This window comes from Heterodontus francisci, chromosome 26 (genome assembly GCF_036365525.1).
Source record: "Heterodontus francisci isolate sHetFra1 chromosome 26, sHetFra1.hap1, whole genome shotgun sequence".
Lineage (NCBI taxonomy): Eukaryota > Metazoa > Chordata > Chondrichthyes > Heterodontiformes > Heterodontidae > Heterodontus > Heterodontus francisci.
The window spans coordinates 59,891,806-59,913,539 of record NC_090396.1 but is presented as its reverse complement, the minus strand read 5'-3'; the positions used below and the strand labels follow the sequence as shown (position 1 = coordinate 59,913,539).

Genomic DNA, 21,734 nt, shown 5'->3' with positions numbered 1-21,734 from the left:
AAACAGGCCCTTCGGCCCACCGAGTCTGTGCCGACCAACAGCCACCCATTTATACTAACCCTACAGTAATACCATATTCCCTACCACCTACCTACACTAGGGGCAATTTACAATGGCCAATTTACCTATCACCTGCAAGTCTTTGGCTGTGGGAGGAAACCGGAGCACCCGGCGAAAACCCACACGGTCACAGGGAGAACTTGCAAACTCCGCACAGGCAGTACCCAGAATTGAACCTGGGTCCCTGGAGCTGTGAGGCTGCGGTGCTAACCACTGCGCCACTGTGCCGCCCATTTGACTATTTGAATTTTTTGATGAAGTAACAGAGAAGGTTAATGAAGGGAATATGGTGGATGTTGTTTATGAATTTTAAGAAAGCGTTTGATAAGGTACCACATAAAAGGCTGCTAAACAAAACTGAGGCTCATGGACGGGGAGGATCACTGTCCAATTGAATAAAAAAACTGTCTCAAGGACAGAAAACAGCAAGTCATTGTCACCAGTTGTTTTTCAAACTGGTGGATGGTAGACAGTGGTGTTCCCCAACGGTCAGTACTGGGACCACTTCTTTTTTTCCAAATAAATGACATGGATCTTGGAATACAGAGTAGAGTCTCAAAATTTGCTAATGACATCAAACTTGGAGGTGTGGCAAACAGTGAGGATGATATGAACCTCTTACAATGGAAATAGATAGGCTAACAGAATGGGCAGACAGGTGGCAGATGGAATTTAATACTGACAAGTATGAGGTGATGCATTTTGGCAGAAGGAATAGGGAGAGACAATATATACTTAACGGCACAGTTCTAAAGAGTGTCCAGGAACAGAGTGGCAGGACATATTAAGAGTGGTTATTAAAACATATGGAATCTTGTATTCATAAACCGAGGCACTGAGTACAAAAGCAGGGAAGTTCTGCTGAACCTTTATAAAGCTCTGGTTAGGTCCTAATTGGAGTATTGCATATAGTTCTAGTCACCACACTTTAGGAAGGATGTGACGATCCTCGAGAAGGTGCAGAGGAGATTTACCAGAATTATTCCAGGGACGGGAGATTTTAGTTACAAGGTTAGGTTAGATAAACTGAGATTCTTCTCCTTATAACAAAGGAGATTGAGGGGAGATTTAATAGAAGTGTACTATGACAAGCTTCGATAAGTTAGGCAAGAAAAAACTGTTCCCATTAACTAGGGACTACGCGACAGAGAATGAAAGTTTTGGGCAAGAGATGCAGGGGAAATATGAGGAAGAACTTTTTTTTTTTACACAGCAGGTGGTAATGACCTGCAACACTGCCCACAACAATGGTGGAAGCAGAGACAATCAATGACTTCAAAAGGAAATTGGATGACCATTTGAAGGAAATAGACCTGCACAGCTACAGGGATTGAGCAGGGAAGTGGGACTGGCTGAATAGCTCCATGGAGAGCTGGCATGGATCCACTGGACTGGATGGCGGCCTCCTGTGCCTAATATCTCCTTATGTGTGGTTAAGAGTCAAATTTTGTTTGATAATGCCCTGTGAAGCACTTTGCAACATTTTAATACATTACGGGCACTTTATAAATTCAAATTGTTCTTGTTATCTGCTTTGATGTGGAAATTCAGTGTTCTGGGGGATGTCAATATTTATGGTTCAAAATCAGCATGGACAAGACCCCTTCTCTCGGCTCCATTCTGAAGTTCCTTACTGCTGTTATTGAAATGTATACTATCAAGAGAAATTCTCGTAAGAGATTTAACAATGTACAACCCATCAAATACAGCAAGTAATGCCTGATACGGCCCCTCCATGCGAGTGCGCCTGTAGGTAGGAACTTGAGAGCGTTGCTAGAGGGTGGAGAGAGAGAGAGAGAGAAAAAGAGAGAAAAATAAATAAGTATAGCCCTTAGGGTAGGATGAGAGATGAAATGTCAGTTGTTTGAGACTGTGTCATCTTTTTCAAAGTTGGTCAACATTTGCTAGTTTTCTAGGTTGACAAGTGTGTTAAATTGATATATATATTTGTGCTACAAATCGGCAATGAATTGATCCAGGAAAGAAACACAAAAAGCTAACTATATTTAAGGTATTACCTTAGTAAGCTGGTGTCCAGCATTACCTGCTTCGGCCGGCCTAGCCCGACGATTGTCTGGCACTAAATTCACCTACTATATTGGGAGTGACACAAACTCTTGGCCAGCTGTTTGGGACACTCCATATATGTGCTGTACGCACACCACATGGACTGCAGCGGTTCCAGAAGGCAACTCACCACCACCTTCTCAAGGGCAATTAGGGATGGGCAATAAATGCTGGCCTAGCCAGCGATGCCCATATCCCGTGAAATAATGTTTTAAAAGTGTCAGTCAACCAGATAACCAGTCATAGTAATTACAGAGGCTTAAACCCTAAACACTGATGGAGGTTTCAACGGAGACAAAGTATTTTGTGAGGAATGGTGACTTTTCTATTCCAAAGGAGATACTAAATTAAAACCCTGCAGTTTCTATTTTCTAGTTCTTTATATGCTATTTCAAAGAAAGACAATTTCTTCCCTAGTGTTAGCCATGATTTGCTTACATCTCAGATTGTCTGAACATTTTGTACAGATTCTCTGTGCAAAATATTATAGGAACAACTAATTTAACATAGAAATTTGATATATATATAAACTATATATATATATATATATATAGATATATAAAACTATTACATTTGGATAAAAATGCAATATTTTGAATGCCAGAATTTCTGATTAACTCACTGGCTTTTTGGAGTCCTCTACTTCTCGGATGCTAAGGTTTTCAAGTGGAATAATACCTCTGGGCTCTTTGTCCTGTGAAAGAATTCATGCATGAATTTTAAACCAAGGTTCAGGAATACATAACTTTCATACATTATTAATGCAAGTACTTTTGAAGATAAATAAAATTAATTTCTTCCTTTATTAGATTTGAAAAAATAATGATGAAACTTTTGACAGTCTTAGTATAACCAAAAGACAAATCATGGGGAAAGTTATTACTCCTTCTGAACTGGTCAGAGGCTTAGAAGGAGGCCTCTCCACCCAACCTATGAGCTACAAGAGGTTCTGGTCCAGTGGTGTATGCATAGGGAGAAAGGGAAAATAGGTTTTGTATCGCATACCAAAAATTAGCTAACTTGTTTTATACCCACTGATGATGGGTCCCCGTAAAATATAATCGTGCAAAATCTGCCGAAGTTTTCAGGAAATTTTCAGGTAAAATGGCTTACACTAACGAAAACAGCAGCTCCTCCCTTACACAAGAACTCAAACGTGGCTATAGACTTCAGAAAAGATCTTTCAACAATATCTCAACAGAGTCCTAACCATTCTCAAGGGTAGCAGCTACTGACAACACTAAAAAAGTTATATAAATCTATTTCAGAAATTTAGTACAATAAAAAACATCAACCCAAGCCAACAATTTCAAGGCATCATCAGCATCTTATTACTTTCAGCCAGAATCTCTGGTCTAATGCATAAGCAAGTATCAAATGGCATTCCTGGCCTTTGATAAGGTGTAAATCTCTCAAGATTGTAAAGAACACTGCAGGAATTGGTAAGCACAGTAGGATTTTCCAAGGCCAACAGCCTTGTTCCTTCAGTACAGAGATTGTATATTTTACAGCCTTCCTATCAGGCATTGTGGATTCATGGATCAAATCAGATCCTCCTTACTGATGCACCTTAACCAGAATTTCCCACTACCTGGCATTCTAGCTCAAATGCTCAACTCAAATCAGTCCAAAGAAGAAAACCAGACATCAAAATCTAAGCTGGAAACATAAAGTCATGGAAAGTTGGAAAGCATTTGGGGACTTACCCACCTATGTCCCACTGCTTGAAATGTTAACCTGCTTTTCTAAGAAGGTGGCAAAGGATGCCCACCTGAAACTTGCACTATCCTTTTTTAAGTCTGCAGATTGGGATGTGATGAAGTCATCAGGCCCCAAGTGTAATTTAACTAGTGGCCAGAGCAGGAAACCATTGTGTCTCTTCTTGCCAGAGCAAGAAAGCAGGAAAAGAATCCAGGCCAGAAGAGGTCCAAACAAGTAAGGTTCTTTTTTTGAAAAATAAACTTTTATACTTCCCTAATGGAGCTAATAATAGCAGGAGGACTCACAGAATCACAGAATTGTTACAGTGTAGAAGGAGGCCATTCAGCCCATCATGTCTGCACTGGCTCTCCAAAAGAGCAATTCACTCGGTTCCATTCCCCTGCCTTCTCCCCGTAACTCTGCACATTCTTCCTTTTCATATAACAGTCTAATTCCCTTTTGAATGCTTCAATTGAACCTGCCTCCACTATACTCTCAGGCAGCACATTCCAGACCTTAACCACACTCTGCGAGAAAAAGTTTTTCCTCATGTCACTTTTGCTTCTCTTACCAAATACTTTAAGTCTGTGCCCTCTCATTCTTGATCCTTTCACGAGTGGGAACAGTTTCTCTCTATCTACTCTGTCCAGACACATGACTTTGAATACCTCTATCAAATCACCTCTCAGCCTTCTCTTCTCCAAGAAAAACAGTCCTAACTTCTCCAATCTATCTTCATAACTCAAATTCCACATCCTTGGAACCATTCTCGTGAATCTTTTCTGTACTGTCTCCAATGCCCTCACATCTTTCCTAAAGTGCAGGGCCCAGAATTGGACGCAATACTCCAGCTGAGGCCAAACAAGTCTCTTACACAGGTTCAACATAACTTGCTTGCTCTTGTACTCTATGTCCATATTAATAAAGCCCAGGATACTGTATGCTTTATTAACCGCTCTCTCAACCTGTCGTGCCACCTTCAGTGACTTATGCACATATACACCCAGGTCCCTCTGCTCCTGCACCCCCTTTAGAATTGTACCCTTTATTTTATATGGTCTCTCCACATTCTTCTTACCAAAATGAATCACTTCCCATTTCTCCAACTTGTCTATGTTCTTTTGAAGTTCTACACTATCCTCCTCACCGTTCACAATGCTTCCAAGTTTCAGATCATCTGCAAACTTTGAAATTCTGCCCTGGACACCAAGGTCTTGGTCATATATATTAGGAAAAGCAAGGGTCCCAACACTGATCCCTGGGGAACTCCACTACAAACCTTCCTCCAGCCCAAAAAACATCCATTAACCACTACTCTCTGTTTCCTGCCACTCAGCCAATTCCATATCCATGTTGCTCCAGTCCCTTTTATTCCATGAGCTATAAGTTTGCTCACAGGTCCATTGTGTAGCACTGTAACAAATGTCTTTTGAAAGTCCGTGTACACCACATCAACTGCATTGCCCTCATCAACCTTCTCTGTTACCTCCTCCAAAAACTCCAGCAAGTTAGTTAAACATGATTTTCCCTCAAAAAATCCATGCTGGCTTTCCTTAATTAGCCCGTGTTTGTCCATGTGACTATTAATTTGTCCCGAGTTATTTTGTCTAGAAGTTTCCCCACCACCGAAGTTAAACTGACCGGCCTATAGTTGCTGGACTTATCTTTCCACCCTTTTTTGAACAAGGGTGTAATGTTTGCAATTCTCCAGTCCTCTGGCACAACCTGAGTCCAAGGAAAACTGAAAAATTACGGCCAATGCCACTGCGATTTCCACTCTTCCCTCAGTATCCTTGGATGCATCTCATCCGTTCCTCGCACTTTATCCACTATAAGTGCAGACAGTCTATCTAATACATCCTCTATCAATTTTAAACCCTTCTAGTGTCTGAATGACCTCCTCTTTCACCATTGCCTGGGTTGCATCTTCTTCCTTGGTAAAGACAGATGCAAAGTATTCATTTAATATCTCAGCTATGCCCTCTGTCTCCACGTGTAAATCCCCTTCCTGGTCCCTAATCGGCCCCATTCCTCCTTTTACCACCCTTTTACTATTCATATGTCTATAGGAAACTTTGGGATTTCCTTCAAATCTAGCAGCCAGTCTCTTTTCATGCTCACTCTTTGCTTCCCTTATTTGCTTTTTCATTCCTCTCTGGACCTTCTATATTCAGCCTGGTTCTCAATAGTATTTTCTACCTGCCATCAGCACACTTTTTCTTCTTTGTCTTAATCTCTACCTCTTTTGTCATCCAGGGAGCTCTGGATTTGTTTGCCCAACTTTTCCCCTTCGAGGGAATATACCTTGACTGTGCCCGAGCTATTGTTCAGGTACTGGTTTTCCTGCCAACATTTATTCACCCCAACTCCATTCTTACCATTCTGAAGTTGGCTTTTCCCCAGTTAATTATTCTTACTCTGGATTGTTCATTATCCATTTCTAAAGTTAGCCTAAACCTAATGATACAATGATCACTATCCCCTAAGTCCTCTCCTCCTGATACCTGATCCACTTGGCCCACCTCATTCCCAAGAACCAGGTCTAGCAGTGCCTCCTTTCTCATTGGACTAGCAACATACTGTAGAAAATTTTCCTCAATACATGATAATTGATGATTTATCAGAACAGGAATGTTACACAGTGTCATAGAGTTAGACAGTCATCTACAGCATAGGAGGCCACTCGGCCCATTGAGTCCATGGCAGCTCTCTGTACAGCAATCCAGTCCAATGCATGGACCCAATGGCCTCCTTCTGTGCCATAAATGACTCTATGACCCTCACATCCTTCCTAAAGTGTGACCAGAACAATTAAATACACTAGTTGTGGCCTAACCAGAGCTTTAGAAAGATTCAGCATAACTTCCCTGCTTTTGTACTCTATGCCTCTACTTATGAAGCCCAAAATCCCATATGCTTTGCTAAACACTCTCTCTATATGTCCTGCCACTTTCAAAGATCGATACACATGCACCCCCAGGTCCCTCTGTTGCTGCACATTCTGTAGAACTGCACCATTAAGTCTATATTGCCTCACGGTATCCCTTCTGCCAATGTATTGCACAGTATTTTATTATGTTGTTAAGGCGAAGCCATGTCTCATTGAGACCACAAATTCTAGTTGCTGAAACACAGTCTCAGGTCAATGTTTAATTGTTTAGTAATGGAATTGTGGATATTGGAAATGCTGATCAATTTCAGACTCCAAGTTGCAGTTATCAGGGGGAGGATTTTGCATTTTTGGTCGGGATCCCGATGTCGGGATCAAATGGGGTCCTGATCCCGCACTGTGTCAGGAGCTGTCACCCAACCTTAATTTTAACTGAATGGGCAACTGGTGGCCAAACGGCATGCTCACCATCCAATAGGAGGCCCTCCATCATGGAAGGAGCTGCAGGCTGCCATTGCTGGTAAGGGAGAGAGAGGGTGCCCTCTCAGCTCTTTTAAAACCTTTGGAGTAAAAAGTGCCACAGCTGCCAGGCCATGAATGTGGAGGGGGAGCAGCTATGGCCAGGTCAACAGGGGACTTGGAGGGAGGTCCACAAAGACATTCTGGAGCGCTGACCCCCACATCTGCTACCGAAAGTCCGCCTCCAGGCACCTGCCATTCTGCCAATGCCGCGGGTGTCCTGCAGGCAAATTTCTGAAATTCTGGAATGGAAAATTTCGGTCCGCATCTGATCAAGGCCTTAACTGGCCTGTTAATGAATTTTAGCTACCCACCACTTGTGGACAGGTAGCTATTCCACCCCCAACCTGGTCTTCCCCAAAATAGTTCAGGGGCTGGGTGGTGCCAGCAAACCGGCATGCTGGCAGCACCAGATTATGCGCCCATCCACCTCCATTCCCGCCCCCACCAATCCATGAAATCCTGCTCCAGAATTTAATTGACTACCTTTCTCTCTTTTTCTTTAATAAAGGGATTTTTTTTATTACTGTAACTTGGAGCTACAGTTCAAACTTCATTTCCAGGCTGCTTATGATGCTCATCACCAGGCAGCATGAGGCTTATTGATTTCCATCGATTCATCTGAGCAAGATAAATGAGCATATACAAAGTGTTGTCAACTTGCAAAAATAAAGTCAATATTCTTGTTATGGAAATGAGGCCCTGGCTTCAAAATGGCTGGAGCTTCTCTGTAGGGCGCTCAGATGGGCAATGCAAATGCTTCACCTGCCCCCCGCCCCCCACCTGAAATTCACTCATAGTTAAAATCTACCCCTCACTGTCAAGGGTCATATTCATTAACAGCCGCTTTGCTATGTCATCAAGGTGGACCAGCGCAAATGGAACTGTATCCCAATTGGGAGTAAATGCCTTCAGGAGAGGAGAAGAATAAGTGCATGATTGATCCAAGCAATGCAAGTGACTAGACTATGCTCGTTGTCTGGACTAATGTCATATTTGAGGTCATCAGCATTGTAAACTTCTCTGAACTATATCTGATTTTAGAAAACTACTATCTGAATCCTATCCTTAATCCAGTTTTGTAAATCAAAATCCAAAAGCTCTTTCTTTCTTTCAAACATAATTGTCATGTGGCAACAGGGTCAGTACAAAGAGTGCCAATAAGGATAGTGATAGCTGCAAACTACAGAGAAGGAACAAAAGAACTTGCATTTAGATAATGCTTTTCACGGCCTAAGGACATCACAAACCGCTTTACAACCTGTGTGTGTGTTTGCCAGACAGGGACAGATTTGGGCTAAGGTCTGTTATGCATCCCTTCTCCACAGTCAGTCTGATAACACCTGCAATCTAGGCTCACACATGAAGAATAGCTTCTTCAGTGAGGTACCAGAGCATCAGCAACACTCCACCATTAATCAACATTTTATGGAGAATATTGAGAAAAATCTAAAAAAAAAATGTCTTTCACCTATTGTGAATAATTGAAATTCAATGTTGCACAGTAATTGTTTGATATCTGAATTTGACCTCAGTGACATTTGGGTGGGGTAAAACTTTGCATCATCATCACTAGACTGCCTTACCACAGCTAATGTTTGCACTGGCACAAAACCAGAAAAACCAAAAAAAAAATAATTTGACTGTACAAAGAAAATGACCCAAGTATTCATCCTTTTTTTCAAAAAAAAAGCACAATTTAAGGAAAGGAATAAAAATATCCTTAACTTACCGTGGTGTATTCAAAGTAGTACAAGCAGTTGTCAGTCAGAATAAACCAACGTCGCTTCCATGTTTTCACTCTTCCACCTTTAGTTTGACAAATGTGTATTTGGCAAAAAGAAAAAGAGAAAACTCAAAAAGTTCACAAGCTGCTCATTAAGCAAAAGGCACAGCATAGCCTTTTGATTGTGTCTGTCTCCATACAGTATCATTTGTCCATTCCTAAAATTCTGCATGCAATTGTGCCAATATCTCCAATTCAAAAGAGCTTTGGAGCCTTGGAGCTAAGAATTTAAATTCATTATTAACTTATCAAATCCTGAAGAATATTGTGGAAGACCTGGAGCTGAAAGCATGACACAAAACAAGGCAATGCTTGGAGGTGGTAGCATAGAATGAGGTAGCATGTTTTGTACCCAAATATGACATTACATGGCACCAATAGGGATAATATTGAATATCAAAGGCACTTCTATAATACTGCTACCAGAATAAAGGTGAAGCAAATCTGCACAAGACAAAACATAGAAATATGAGCTGCTTAGAATGAATTAAAGGATAGAAATATGACTGATGAAAAATTATGATTCCAGAGCATATTAAAATTAGATCATCCGGTTTTCACCTTTTAAATATTGAGAAAAGTACATTTGTATTGTCTATTTTACCATCTCGTATAGCACATGATTAAATTAGTTGAAAGGCTGTTTTGGACCAACTAAACTAGGAAATAAATATTTTACAGCTTACACTCCCTGTCATTCATATTATCTCAAGAAATGTTGGAACCACTCAGCAGGTCTGGCAGCATCTGTGGAAAGAGAAGCAGAGTTAACGTTTCGGGTCAGTGACTCTTCTTCAGAACTAGCAAATATTAGAAATGTCAAAGGTTATAAGCAAGTGAGGCGGGGGTGGGGCAAGAGATAACAAAGGAGAAGGTGTAGATTGGACAAGGCCACATAGCTGACCAAAAGGTCATGGAACAAAGGCAAACAATATGTTAATGGAATGTTGAAAGACAAAGCATTAGTGCAAATAGGGTGTTAACGGACTGAAGGTTGAACAGCAGCAAGTACAAACATGAAAAAAAACAGTGGGTAAGCAAACTGAACAAACTAAGATGAAATGAAATAAACATGAAAAAAAAAGTTGTAAAAAATGTAAAAAAGAAAAAATAACTAAAAATAAGAGTAAAATGGGGGGCCCGTCATGCTCTGAAATGATTGAACTCAATGTTCAGTCCGGCAGGCTGTAGTGTGCCTAATCGGTAAATGAGATGCTGTTCCTCGAGCTTGCGTTGATGTTCACTGGAACATTGCAGCAATCCCAGGACAGAGATATGAGCATGAGAGCAGGGGGAAGTGTTGCAACGGCAAGCAACCGGAAGCTCAGGGTCCTGCTTGCGGACTCAGCAGAGGTGTTCCGCAAAGCGGTCACCCAGTCTGCGTTTTGTCTCTCCAATGTAGAGGAGACCACATTGCGAGCAGCGAATACAGTATACTACATTGAAAGAAGTACAAGTAAATCGCTGCTTCACCTGAAAGGAGTGTTTGGGGCCTGGGATAGTGAGGAGAGAGGAGGTAAATGGGCAGGTATTACACCTCCTGCGATTGCAGGGGAAGGTGCCATGGGACGGGGACGAGGTGGTGTGGGTAATGGAGGAGTGGACCAGAGTGTCGCGGAGGGAACGATCCCTTCGGAATGCTGACAGGGGAAGGGAGGGGTAGATGCGTTTGGTAGTGGCATCACGCTGGAGGTGGTGGAAATGGCGGAGGATGATCCTTTGGATATGGAGGCTGATGGGGTGGAAAGTGAGGACAAGGGGAACCCTGTCACGGTTCTGGGAGGGAGGGGAAGGGGTGAGGGTAGAGGTGCGGGAAATGGGCCGGAAACGGTTGAGGGCCCTGTCAACAACATTAGGGGGGAATCCTCGGTTGAGGAAAAAGGTCATATCAGAAGCACAGTCATGGAAGGTAGCATCATCAGAGCAGATGCGTCGGAGACGGAGAAACTGGGAGAATGGAATGGAGTCCTTACAGGAGGTAGGGTGTGAAGAAGTGTAGTCGAGGTAGCTGTGGGAGTCGGTGGGCTTATCATGGATATTAGTAGACAACCTATCCCCAGAGATGGAGACAGAGAAGTCGAGGAAGAGAAGGGAAGTGTCAGAGATGGACCATAATCTTTGACATTTCTAATATTTGCTAGTTCCGAAGGGTCACTGACCCGAAACGTTAACTCTGCTTCTCTTTCCACAGATGCTGCCAGACCTGCTGAGTGGTTCCAGCATTTCTTGTTTTTATTTCAGATTTCCAGCATCTGCAGTATTTTGCTTTTATTCATATTATCTCCATGTTTTCTGTACATTAATATGAAGGAAGAGTTATTACGCAATCAGATCTGACCCTTTAAAATAAGATAATATATATAAAAACTAAAATGGGAAGGAGGATTCATTTCACACCTTTGTATTTGCATGTCTGAGGCCTAGTGGGGCTCAACAATAGCTCATTAGCGACAATTTATTTAATTAGCTCTCAGATGAGTTCTGAGTTGAATGAATGGTGACAGAGAATATGAAGAGATCCATGACAATCTGATGTACCTACTGGAGCAGGATGGCATGGAAGGTGTTGTTTGGAAACAGTATATAGGGAATAAATGTAGGAATATTGAGGCAGAGTAATTTAAAAAAAAAACAAAATATCTACTGAAATCAAAGATGTTCCAAACAATTGGACTTGATGTGAACATGATCCAAATAAACCAGTCTCAAATGGTTACTGAGATGGTTCGATTTGGTTTCCTGCAGCAAGGCACATGATTGAGTGCTTCTGCATCAGTCTTATTCCAAAATAAATTAATTTATTGCACATTACAGTATGACACAGTACACACGCTTCACTCTATTCACATTGTTTCATGTAACAGTTTGAAAGAAAGCGAGTAAGATATAAAGAAATTTACATAAAACAATTTCAAATGGAATCCTTGATTAATAGGAGTAATTTCAAAAAGATTCATCAAGTATTTATTAGAACATATTGTTATTTGAATTCAGGGGAATTAATTATAAAACTATAATCATTATATCAAGGACTAGACCAAAATCAAGACTGCATTACAGTAACATTACTGTACAAGCGGGATCATGGGAGTTTTATAATTTTTGAATGGAACAAATTGTCTCTTGAAATAATTCAGGGGAATCGAATGTCAGAATATCAGTCAGTCTCGCCAGCAAAACTGCAATTGTGCAGTTCTATAAAGAGTATTGGTCTACTCCTAATATAAAAGCATGTAAAGCAGTTAGAAGTTTCAAAATAATTCTGACATCAGAGCTTGCCTCTTGGAATTGTTCAGAAAGGAAATTCCTAATTTTAAGCACAGAAGTTGTCTCATCTACATGATACCTGGTGACCAGAGCTACCATCTGGAAAATGGGTTAAGTTTTGTTTTTCTTCCACAAGAAGGCTGATTCATCATTTGAGCACGAGAGTCAAAAGCAGCAGCAAATTCCAGAAGCACCAGTGTTTCCTACATTGGATGGATAGCCTTTTTTGGAAAAATCTTCAAAGTTTTCTTTTCCCACTAAGTAATATTTGAGTGATTAAGATTAATGGATTTTGATCCCCTTTCATAAAAAGAAAAAGAATTTTTCTTGCATACTTCCCAAATCCAGCAGCACAGTGCTAATACATTTTATTCTGCTATATTTAGTGCCCAGTTTAAAAACATATTTTTTTTGAAGCACATAGAAAAAATGGGTGGCATATGGGGAACTGATATCATATTAGTGTACAAATATACCTGTGCATAGAATGGCACAATGTGAGTTTGCTCTGATTTTCTACATAATGAACTCTCAGGTGCAACCAGATCATCTGTATGAAGCAGTGGGTAGAGATGAGACACATCATCAGAGAGAGAGAAGGAAGGGAAAGATAACTCAACACTCTCAAACATCTTTCAGTCATTAGTGGAGACTGAGAATGATTCATGCAACAAGGGATTGTAAAGAGAAAGCAAAAATATGTCACTTACAAAATGGGATAGGTACCATTTTTCAACATCAGAATTTTGGATTTGCTTACATTCGTGGATGGTGCAATGCTTCAGCAATACTGTGGTTGTGTTTTCATATACAAAATATTCAAAGCATTTTTTTCTTTTGAAGATTCTGTTAACTTTTAAGTAAGAGTAACCTATGTTTTTCCCATATCTTTCTCTGCAAATGTTCCCCTGGAACACAGGCCTCATTGTCTCTGCAACTGAAATAATGGAATGGACAGCTGCTCCCAGACAACCACCAGTTGTGTTTCCAGTCAGTCTCCAGAAGGACTGATGTAGACAGCCCTTCCGTAGGACTACACCAGGCTAAGACTGGGGACTTGAACACTCCACAGTAGTGAACATGAGTGCTCCAATTTGCATCTCTACAGTGCTATGCTAATGGCACATTTTAAAATTGTACTTAAACTGAAAAAAATATTTTTTTAAAAAGAAATATAGATATTGGATGTTTCGTGTATAGCTGAAATACTGCATTTCTGTAAACACCATAATTACTGCTAATATAGTAAATCAAAAAACTGATGTTAAAAGTTAGGTTTTACTCTGTTTTGAAGTGCCAGTGTCTGATTTAACTCGGCAGTTAGAAAATACTGAACAGTGAGGAATATATAATGCTGCCAGAAAGAAAATTAGAACAATTTGCCAAAAGTGTATGAGAAGAAAATAGTTTCTCATAAACTTGATATTTCTGGTATGTTTCTGACATACTACTCAGTCCTATATACAAAAGAAAACTTATGCTTTCCATCCACTGTGGTAAACAATGCTGCCAGCTGTCTCAAACCACAATGATTTTTCAGCTATTTCATAAAAAAGAAAATATGGAATCTTTGCATTTAGTCATCAAGGTATCCACAGTAGCTATTTATAAACGTAGATCTCATCTTGAAATCTAACATGCAAAAAGACTTTCATAATACTCTGCTTATGACTTTGTTTTGAAAAATAGTACTGAGCAATGCACTGACACTCTGTGACACAGAGCGGCAGATGCATTTTAAGCTTGAAATTGTCTGCAAGGTTGATTACTGGTCACAACTGCCTTGGGAGGCACTCAAAAGACAGGAAGCAAACTTGTAAGGGGGTGAGGATGAGGAGAAAAATCAAGAAGCAGAGTTGATCCATTCCTCCACAACCCAGTCATATGAGTCTGTGGTGTGAGGGTCCCTGAACCATGAAATGATTTTTATAAGGAGATGGAGAAAAATATTTCAAATTTAACAGTGAATGTCTTATAATTTTGTGAAAAAAATGAATGGCTTATGACGTCCACCAATTGCACTGAATAGTACTTGCATACCTTTAGCAAAATCAAATGTTGCACATTGGTGGTTATTAAGAAACATTGTGAAATGTATGGCATTTTAAGTTATTTATTTACAAAAACCATACCAAAATCAGCAAAATATTTTTGTAATGAAACAATCAAGTTTAATTTCTATTATGAAATACTTCAAGGGAAAATGATTTCTGGGATAAATATCTTCTGTTGAAAGTAGTATCCAGCCCCATGAAACCATGTTACATCTGGAAATTCATTTGCAACTATTGGCATCAGAATGGCTTTCAGGTCACTTTGCAGTCAGGCCCATTCCACAATAGACAATTCAAAAATGGTGCATCCATCAGGGATGTCAGTGGAGTGGCCGAGTGATAGAAGACTTCTATGCTAGGAATAAAACTGATATTCTTACTAAGAAAGAAATTTACAGTTTTTTTATCTAAAAAGAGGAATACGATGATCAAAAAGTAGTGCATTTTTATCTTTGAAAATAATAAATGCCAAATCAAAAGGAAAGAAAATGAGAACTACCAGTAGAGTTTGTTTCATATTTCAAACAGTGTAAATTTAAACTGTATAGAAGTTGAAAGCCATTCAATTCATAACTCCACACTATTGTATATTTAACTTTGATACATCCACCAGAAACATTTGCGGACCACCAAAGCTGTTTTTTAATGGAAGATCTTTCTTTGCACAGAAAAATGTGTGCAATTATGTTCAAGATATATAATTGAGGGTTTTTAAATTCGAGTGCAGTTTAAATCATCTTGCACTATCCATAGAATCAGACGACACAGAAAGCGGCCATTCAGCCCATCATGCCTCTGCTGGCTCTTTGAAAGAGCTATGCAATTAATTCTATTCCCTTGCTTTCTTTGCATCATTTCCTCTCTTTTTTTTTTGCTCTGGAGACTTGGACAATGCTGACAAGGCCATATTAATTGCCCATATATATTTGATCTGATAAGGCAGTGATGGGCCTTCTCTTTGAACCACTGTGATCCTTTTGATGATGATGCTCCTACAATGGTGTTAGGTATGGAATTCCAGGATATTGACCAAGTAACAATGAAGGAATGCCAATATATATCCATCAGGATGGCTGTGACTTGGAAGGGAACTTGGAGGTGATAGTATTAATTTCCTGAACTAATTTAACAATTAAAAAAATACAGGATAATGATCAATAATGAAGATAGAAAACAGTCTGAGTTCTGGCAACTGAGTCTTGATGCTTTTTTGGATCACCAACAGATAACTAGTGAACACAAACTGAAACACTGTGGAAAAAGATTTTCTGTAAAGTTAGATTCTTGGCTCACTGGAAACATATGGAACCTACCTTAATTTCTCTGTAATTTTCATAGTTCATTCAAAAATAAACACACAATTTGACTCATATTACTGTATCAAAACCCTCTGTTTAATTTCAAGAGTCAAGCTTTCATTTTATCACACTTGTAAAAGGTTTCATTAACCTTCACCACTACTGGCACTTGGTATTTCCACTTCTGAAACACTTCTTTTAATCTGCAGAACATTTGGGATATCAGGAAAATCAGCAGGGCAGTGCAAAAGCAACTGTCGCTGTCAAACAAAGGCCACAGATTGATCACCAAATAAAGCAAATTGCAGTACAGTGGAAAACGATTAAATGCATAATGCCTGTGCAAATTTTTGTGTTTTTCTGTTACAACTTTGGTATAAATAGGTTCAGTGCAAAATTATGTTTGGGTCATTGCTCAAAGTGGGATAGAATGATATATTTGCACTTTTAAAAATTCATTTAACCTAATTGAAATAAAAAGCACATATATACCATACCACCATTTTTAGGATTCAACTTTGAGCAGTTAGCATATGGATTTCTGCTTTATTAAAAAGTGTATGTTTAGTAATTTATGTATTTAAGTGTGGTCCACTGTATTGCTACCTTAAGCTCACACGTAGCAAAGAGCTAACAAACACCCGCTATTTGAAAGCAGCACGCCTCTACCACCAGCTGTAAGACAAAGACCAGCAGCACCCTGGGCACAATTAGCTACATGTCAGTACGGTACATACCTCCTGTGTGCATAAGGAAAGACAGCCAGTCATGTAACAACCAAACAGGGGGGGGGGGGAAAGAAAATTAAAAAGAAAACAAAATTAATTTTAGAAATTAACCCTTTGAGTACTAGAATTGCAGAAGTGACTTGATAAACTGACTTTGCTTTGAAATATGAGCATTAGAAACAATTTCTCTTTTCTCCATACTAGATTTTGACTGGTAAAGAACCTACTAAACATCCAGAATCTGTACCTTACCTTTATAATGGACTGGATTTTGCAGTCAGCGGTGAAGCAATGACATTTATTGCTGACCACGAGGAAACCTGCTCACAAAGATCTAGCCATCTCTGTGATATGGATTTCCTCTTCCCCAACGTCAGTTTGTTACTGGCGCCAAGTCAGGGGGATCGCCATGCGTCCAGCAATAATGGTGTCATCAAGCATCAAAGGTAAGCAGCGAATCCCATTGAAGTATTCTCGCAGACAGTAAACCACTGAATTCCTTCACCTTTAATTTTTAGATTTTACTGATAGCGAAATAAATGATTTGGACATACTCATGGGGTGATGGTAGAAGATAATGGGCTGCATTTTATAAGCTCGCCGCCAAAATCAGTGGCGAGCTTCAAAGAGCCGCCGCGATCTCAAGTGTGGTGGCTCATTTAAATAGCCGGGCAGGTCGCATTCCCCACCCCCCACCCCAATTCCCACAGAGGGGGCGGACGGTCCTTTTTCGGCAATGGCATCAGCTGCCTGTGCGCACACGCTGACACCATTTTTAAAGGGCAGTCAGCCCTACCAGCTTATTTAAATATTTAAAGAGTCAATAAAATTACATAAATATGTAATTCTTTTGCCCCCTCCCAACCCCCCCAATTACAATTAATTATTTGCCCTTTTCCCCCCCAAAACCTTTACCATCTGACCTTCCCCCACCCCACCTCCAAACGGCACAAAGTTAAAATTACAACTCTTAGCACCATCCCCTACACCCATGACATTAATTTGACCCCGCCCCCGACCGCGCCCCCCACCCCCCGCCAGAGTTGCGCCTCGTTTCCCCGGATGTGGATCCGAAGGCGCCTGAGTGCCATCCGCCGCTTTGAAGATCGTGGTGGGCCCGTATGATCCCAGGGAAGTGCATGTTAATTGTTAACTTTATTCATTTGCATATGTTAATTCAGGTCACGTTAACCAGTGGCGGGGAGGCCGCCATGGTGTCCTGCCAGCGTCAAGGTCTGTGGTGGGCCTCATCCAGGGCCATCTTCAGGCCCCCCCGCCCCAAATCCCGACTCAAGGGCTCCTTAAAATCCAGCCCAATATATCAGAAACAAACTAATTTTTTTTTTAATCTGTGGAATTTCTTATCATCATGGAGAAATGTGACATTTAACAAATATAAAATTACTTTTTCCAGGGCCAGTGAGCTTGCTTAGCAGTAATTATGAACTTAGTACACAATTAAAAATCCAGTTACACCACATTCAACAAGGTGTAATTTTTGCAAGGGTTTTTAGAGAGAGAGACACGAAGAGCAGAAAGAGTCAAGTTCTTGTCAGTTCAATGATTTCCAATTGATTGCACTCTGGGGGGACCTCAACAGTGCACCCACGAGAGAAGCATAGACTTTAGCATTTAACGGCACATGAGTGGACTCCAGAAGTTGCTGTCAGTTTGAGAGGAGTAATGACAGCCGACAGTGACAGCTTTGCCTTTATTACAACACAAAATCCAGGCCTATGTCTTTGTGAATTTTCAAAACTGTCTTAAGTCTTTGTGTTATCATTTTTAATTCTGTGAGGATGGTTGGCAATTCCATTGCTATTTTACATGTGAAAATAAAAAATAAGTTTCACATGTATGAAACCCAGTCAAATGTTACAAAATTCATTTAAAGAGCCCATAAAGATGCTCAAAAAACCTTATGGATAGAAATGAACAGATGATGACTCTATTTCTGGCAAGTTCCAGACTATTATGTCTTGGGTGCTTCAGAATTCAGAACGCTTCCCCTTGCGGAAGAACTGTTGTAACTCATTCTCATCTGTGAGCTATACTTTATTCTTAGTGAGATTTTAATGCTTTCACTTTTTATTACACACCGTCACCCAAAACCTATTTTCTGGTTAATCCAGCAAGCAAGATAGCTGCTGATCCTTCTGGGACTCCTGATGGCCATAATTGCTCAATGATTCAAAAAGGAAGCGACATGTGGGCTTATAAATAAATAACATTCACTGACAAAGACAAACCCGATTCAAATGGGAAAAATCTCTGCACAGAGACTGAATGGAGGTTGAACCTGTGCCATGAGCGTGCATACGTAGAGAACTCAAATGTTGTACAGCTTTGTAAGACAGCTGGAGTATACATAAAAGAAAACCAGATAAAGTTTATTTCTTTATATTTCTACTACTTTCTTTGTTAATGTCAACTCTATATTAAATGTTGTCAGGTTACTGAGTCACAACTGTATTCTAAGGCACTTCTGCAAACTTTGAACACTCTATTTTGTCTAATACAAATTTTCTTGCCAGTTGTGTGCAAAGATGCCACACTGGGTCTCTCAAAGGGTTAAAGTAAAGAAACAAAATTCCAAACGTAAGCAGGTAAAACCAAAATTATTCAAATTTATATAATAATCAAAATTAAAAAAACAGAATTGTTTCTATGTATTGCAATTTCTGATATTATTATACCTGTGCTGAAATGTTGAAACCAACTCAGCTTTTCATAAGAGTCTGCAAAAAAATGTTCTCTCTGCTCCCAGCTGGGATCAACTAACCTATGTCTTCAAATGTCACATTGCTGGACATCAATATACTTGTGATATCTTGTAAATGTTTCATGATGTGACTACAACCAAAGGGTATCAATAAATCAAATTGCTACCAATGTTTCTAGCAATAATGTTAAACAATATATCTAACTGGTACAATGGTATCATAGTCAATGAATTGTAATATACAAACACCTATAACCTCAAAAGTAATAAATGAACACTGTTGTTCTCAACAGCAGTTACTGTTCCTTAACCAAAATTTCATGTTACGCTTCAAATCGGAGTTATGAATGTTGTACAAACTATTTAATTTTCAATCCATGTCCCACTAGTATCAAACCCAATTATTCTTAGTGATATAGTTCAGATTATCTAGCACAACACAACCATTTTAAATTTTAGAAGCTAAGAAAATCTTTGAGGCTTACTGAAATTGTTAATCCTCCACCACATAAGATAAAGGTAATTCACTCAGTAGCAATAGAATACTCAATATTTACACAACTGAAGTCTTAGAATTAATATATACACAAAATGACTTTTTACCAGGTTAAATATGCAACTTATTTCTTAGGAGAAATTAGGTTTGTATGCATCACATGAAGGATGCCATTGTGAGATATGGAATATATTTTCTTCTGTCAACTAGTGTCATCAAGCACTCACAGGTCAGATGAAGGCAAAACACAATTTGATGTAGAGCAAAGCTCCCTCTACTCTTCCCTGATATCAGAAGGATGCCTACTACAATACCATAATGAACTTTTCTGCATTTTGCACCATCCATCCTTATGGCCTCTCTGAGTATAATTGCTAATTTTGTGCCAATTACATTAAAATCATGGTGGTTTAGTACTGTGAGCTCAATCCACCAAGACATGGACTGGTTTTGCTCAAAGATGTTTTGCATCAGATCCTTACAGCCAATAAAAATAGGTTTTCATCCAGTAGTTTGGTTTATATTCAAACCTCAGAGGTGATAGGCAGAATGCCTTGCAACATTTAAATATATTTCACCAATTAGCATTTGAAATGACCACTTACTCATATAAATTTAATTAACAATTTAATTCTGTCAACAGCCAAAAGTATTACTTCAGCAGAGACATTGAAAATATGATTGTTTTCTAACCTTTTGTAATGGGACTAATATAAATGAGATATTACCTTTTGATTTTACATCTGAATCAATTATCAAACTTGACTTAATTACCTTACCTAATTCAGTGAACCAAATCCAATGCTTTAAAATTCTTTGCTAATCTTTTAAATATTGATCTATTGCTAGATACTATAAGTTACTCACTTAAAGTCACATTTATGCTGGAATGTGTTGGCATTTTGGTTTATATTTCTTTTAGATTACTCGAAGTTGTTTGGAATTATGGCCCAATTGCAACCCATTCAAAAGCTATTCGCTTACACAGAGATAAAATTGGGCCCTACGATAGTCCATAAATGCACATTTGTTAAACAAGAAAAAATAATAGTCTATCAAACTTTTTTGGAAAAGCCTGAGAAAATGCAGTACTGTTTGATTTGGCTGGTGCATTTCATGAATGAATGGCTAGTCTAAAGCTTCTGCAAGATGTCTTCAAGGCTTCTTGCTAGTACATCATTTCTTTATATTGAGAAAGAGTTGTATTTTTACAGCACCTTTCACAACCTCAGGACATTCCAAAGCACTTTACACCCAAAGATGTACATTTTTTTTGAAGCATAATCACTGTTGTATAGCGAGGCTGACCAGATAATCTGTTTATTTAACGATATTGGTCAAGAGTATATATTAGCCCGGACACTGGGAATAACGCCCCTAACTCTTCTTTGAATAGTGCCATGAGGAACTTCCAACTGAGGAGGCAGATGGGGTCTTGGTTTAATATCTCATTCAATCTCATTCTCAGTACTGTGCTGGAGTGTCAGCCCAGATTTTTGTGCTTAAGTCTCCAGAGTGGAAACTGAATTCACAATCTTCTAACCTCAGAGCCGTGAGTTGTACCAAATGAGCCACGGCTGACATATTAATGTTTCTTTGAATACAAAATAACTAAAAGTACTGTAAATAAAGTTTCCTCCATTTATGTTTGACTTAAAATTTGAACTATCTACACTCTGTATGTTACTTTACCATAACAGATACAGTACAGTTTAAAGTTTAAACCAAAAGTAAAACAGCTCTTTAATTATTGCCTTCCTTCTTAAGTACACCCACTTAAAGCAAGAAAATGAAACAAAATTCTATAATGCTATAAAACCTTGAAATCTGAAACAATAAATTATTTTAATTAAAACTGTAGTCACTGTAGTGTCAATGATAAACACTTAAAACAAAAGGGATTTTTAACCACAAAAAGGATACATTTTGGATACTGATTTCACAACATATTTCCACACCTTGCGCAGGATTTGGAGCGGTAGCGGGTGAAAAAAATGGCAGCCTGCTCATGAGGGCAGCGCGCCGCCATGCCCAACATAATATGCCGGTTGGGCCACCCCGCGCCCCCGCCCCCCCCAAAATCACGTGGACGGGGCGGGCTGTGCGACGCCGGCAACGGCGTCAGCTCCTGTGCGCAGGGGCTGGC

The 21,734-nt window shown here is 39.6% G+C and overlaps 1 protein-coding gene across 4 annotated transcripts in view; it reads right to left on the bottom strand.

Annotated features, from left to right (window-relative positions):
* The window catches only part of cyth1b (cytohesin 1b), a 295,924-nt gene that overhangs the window by 24,564 nt on the left and 249,626 nt on the right, over nt 1-21,734 (bottom strand). For all 4 annotated transcript variants that reach the window (XM_068058351.1, XM_068058349.1, XM_068058350.1 and 1 more), the window contains exons 10-11: nt 8,970-9,046; nt 2,750-2,821 (exon numbers count right to left, since the gene is read on the bottom strand). In XM_068058351.1, the coding sequence (XP_067914452.1) occupies nt 2,750-2,821; nt 8,970-9,046 (149 nt within the window). The remainder of the gene's footprint in view (nt 1-2,749; nt 2,822-8,969; nt 9,047-21,734) is intronic.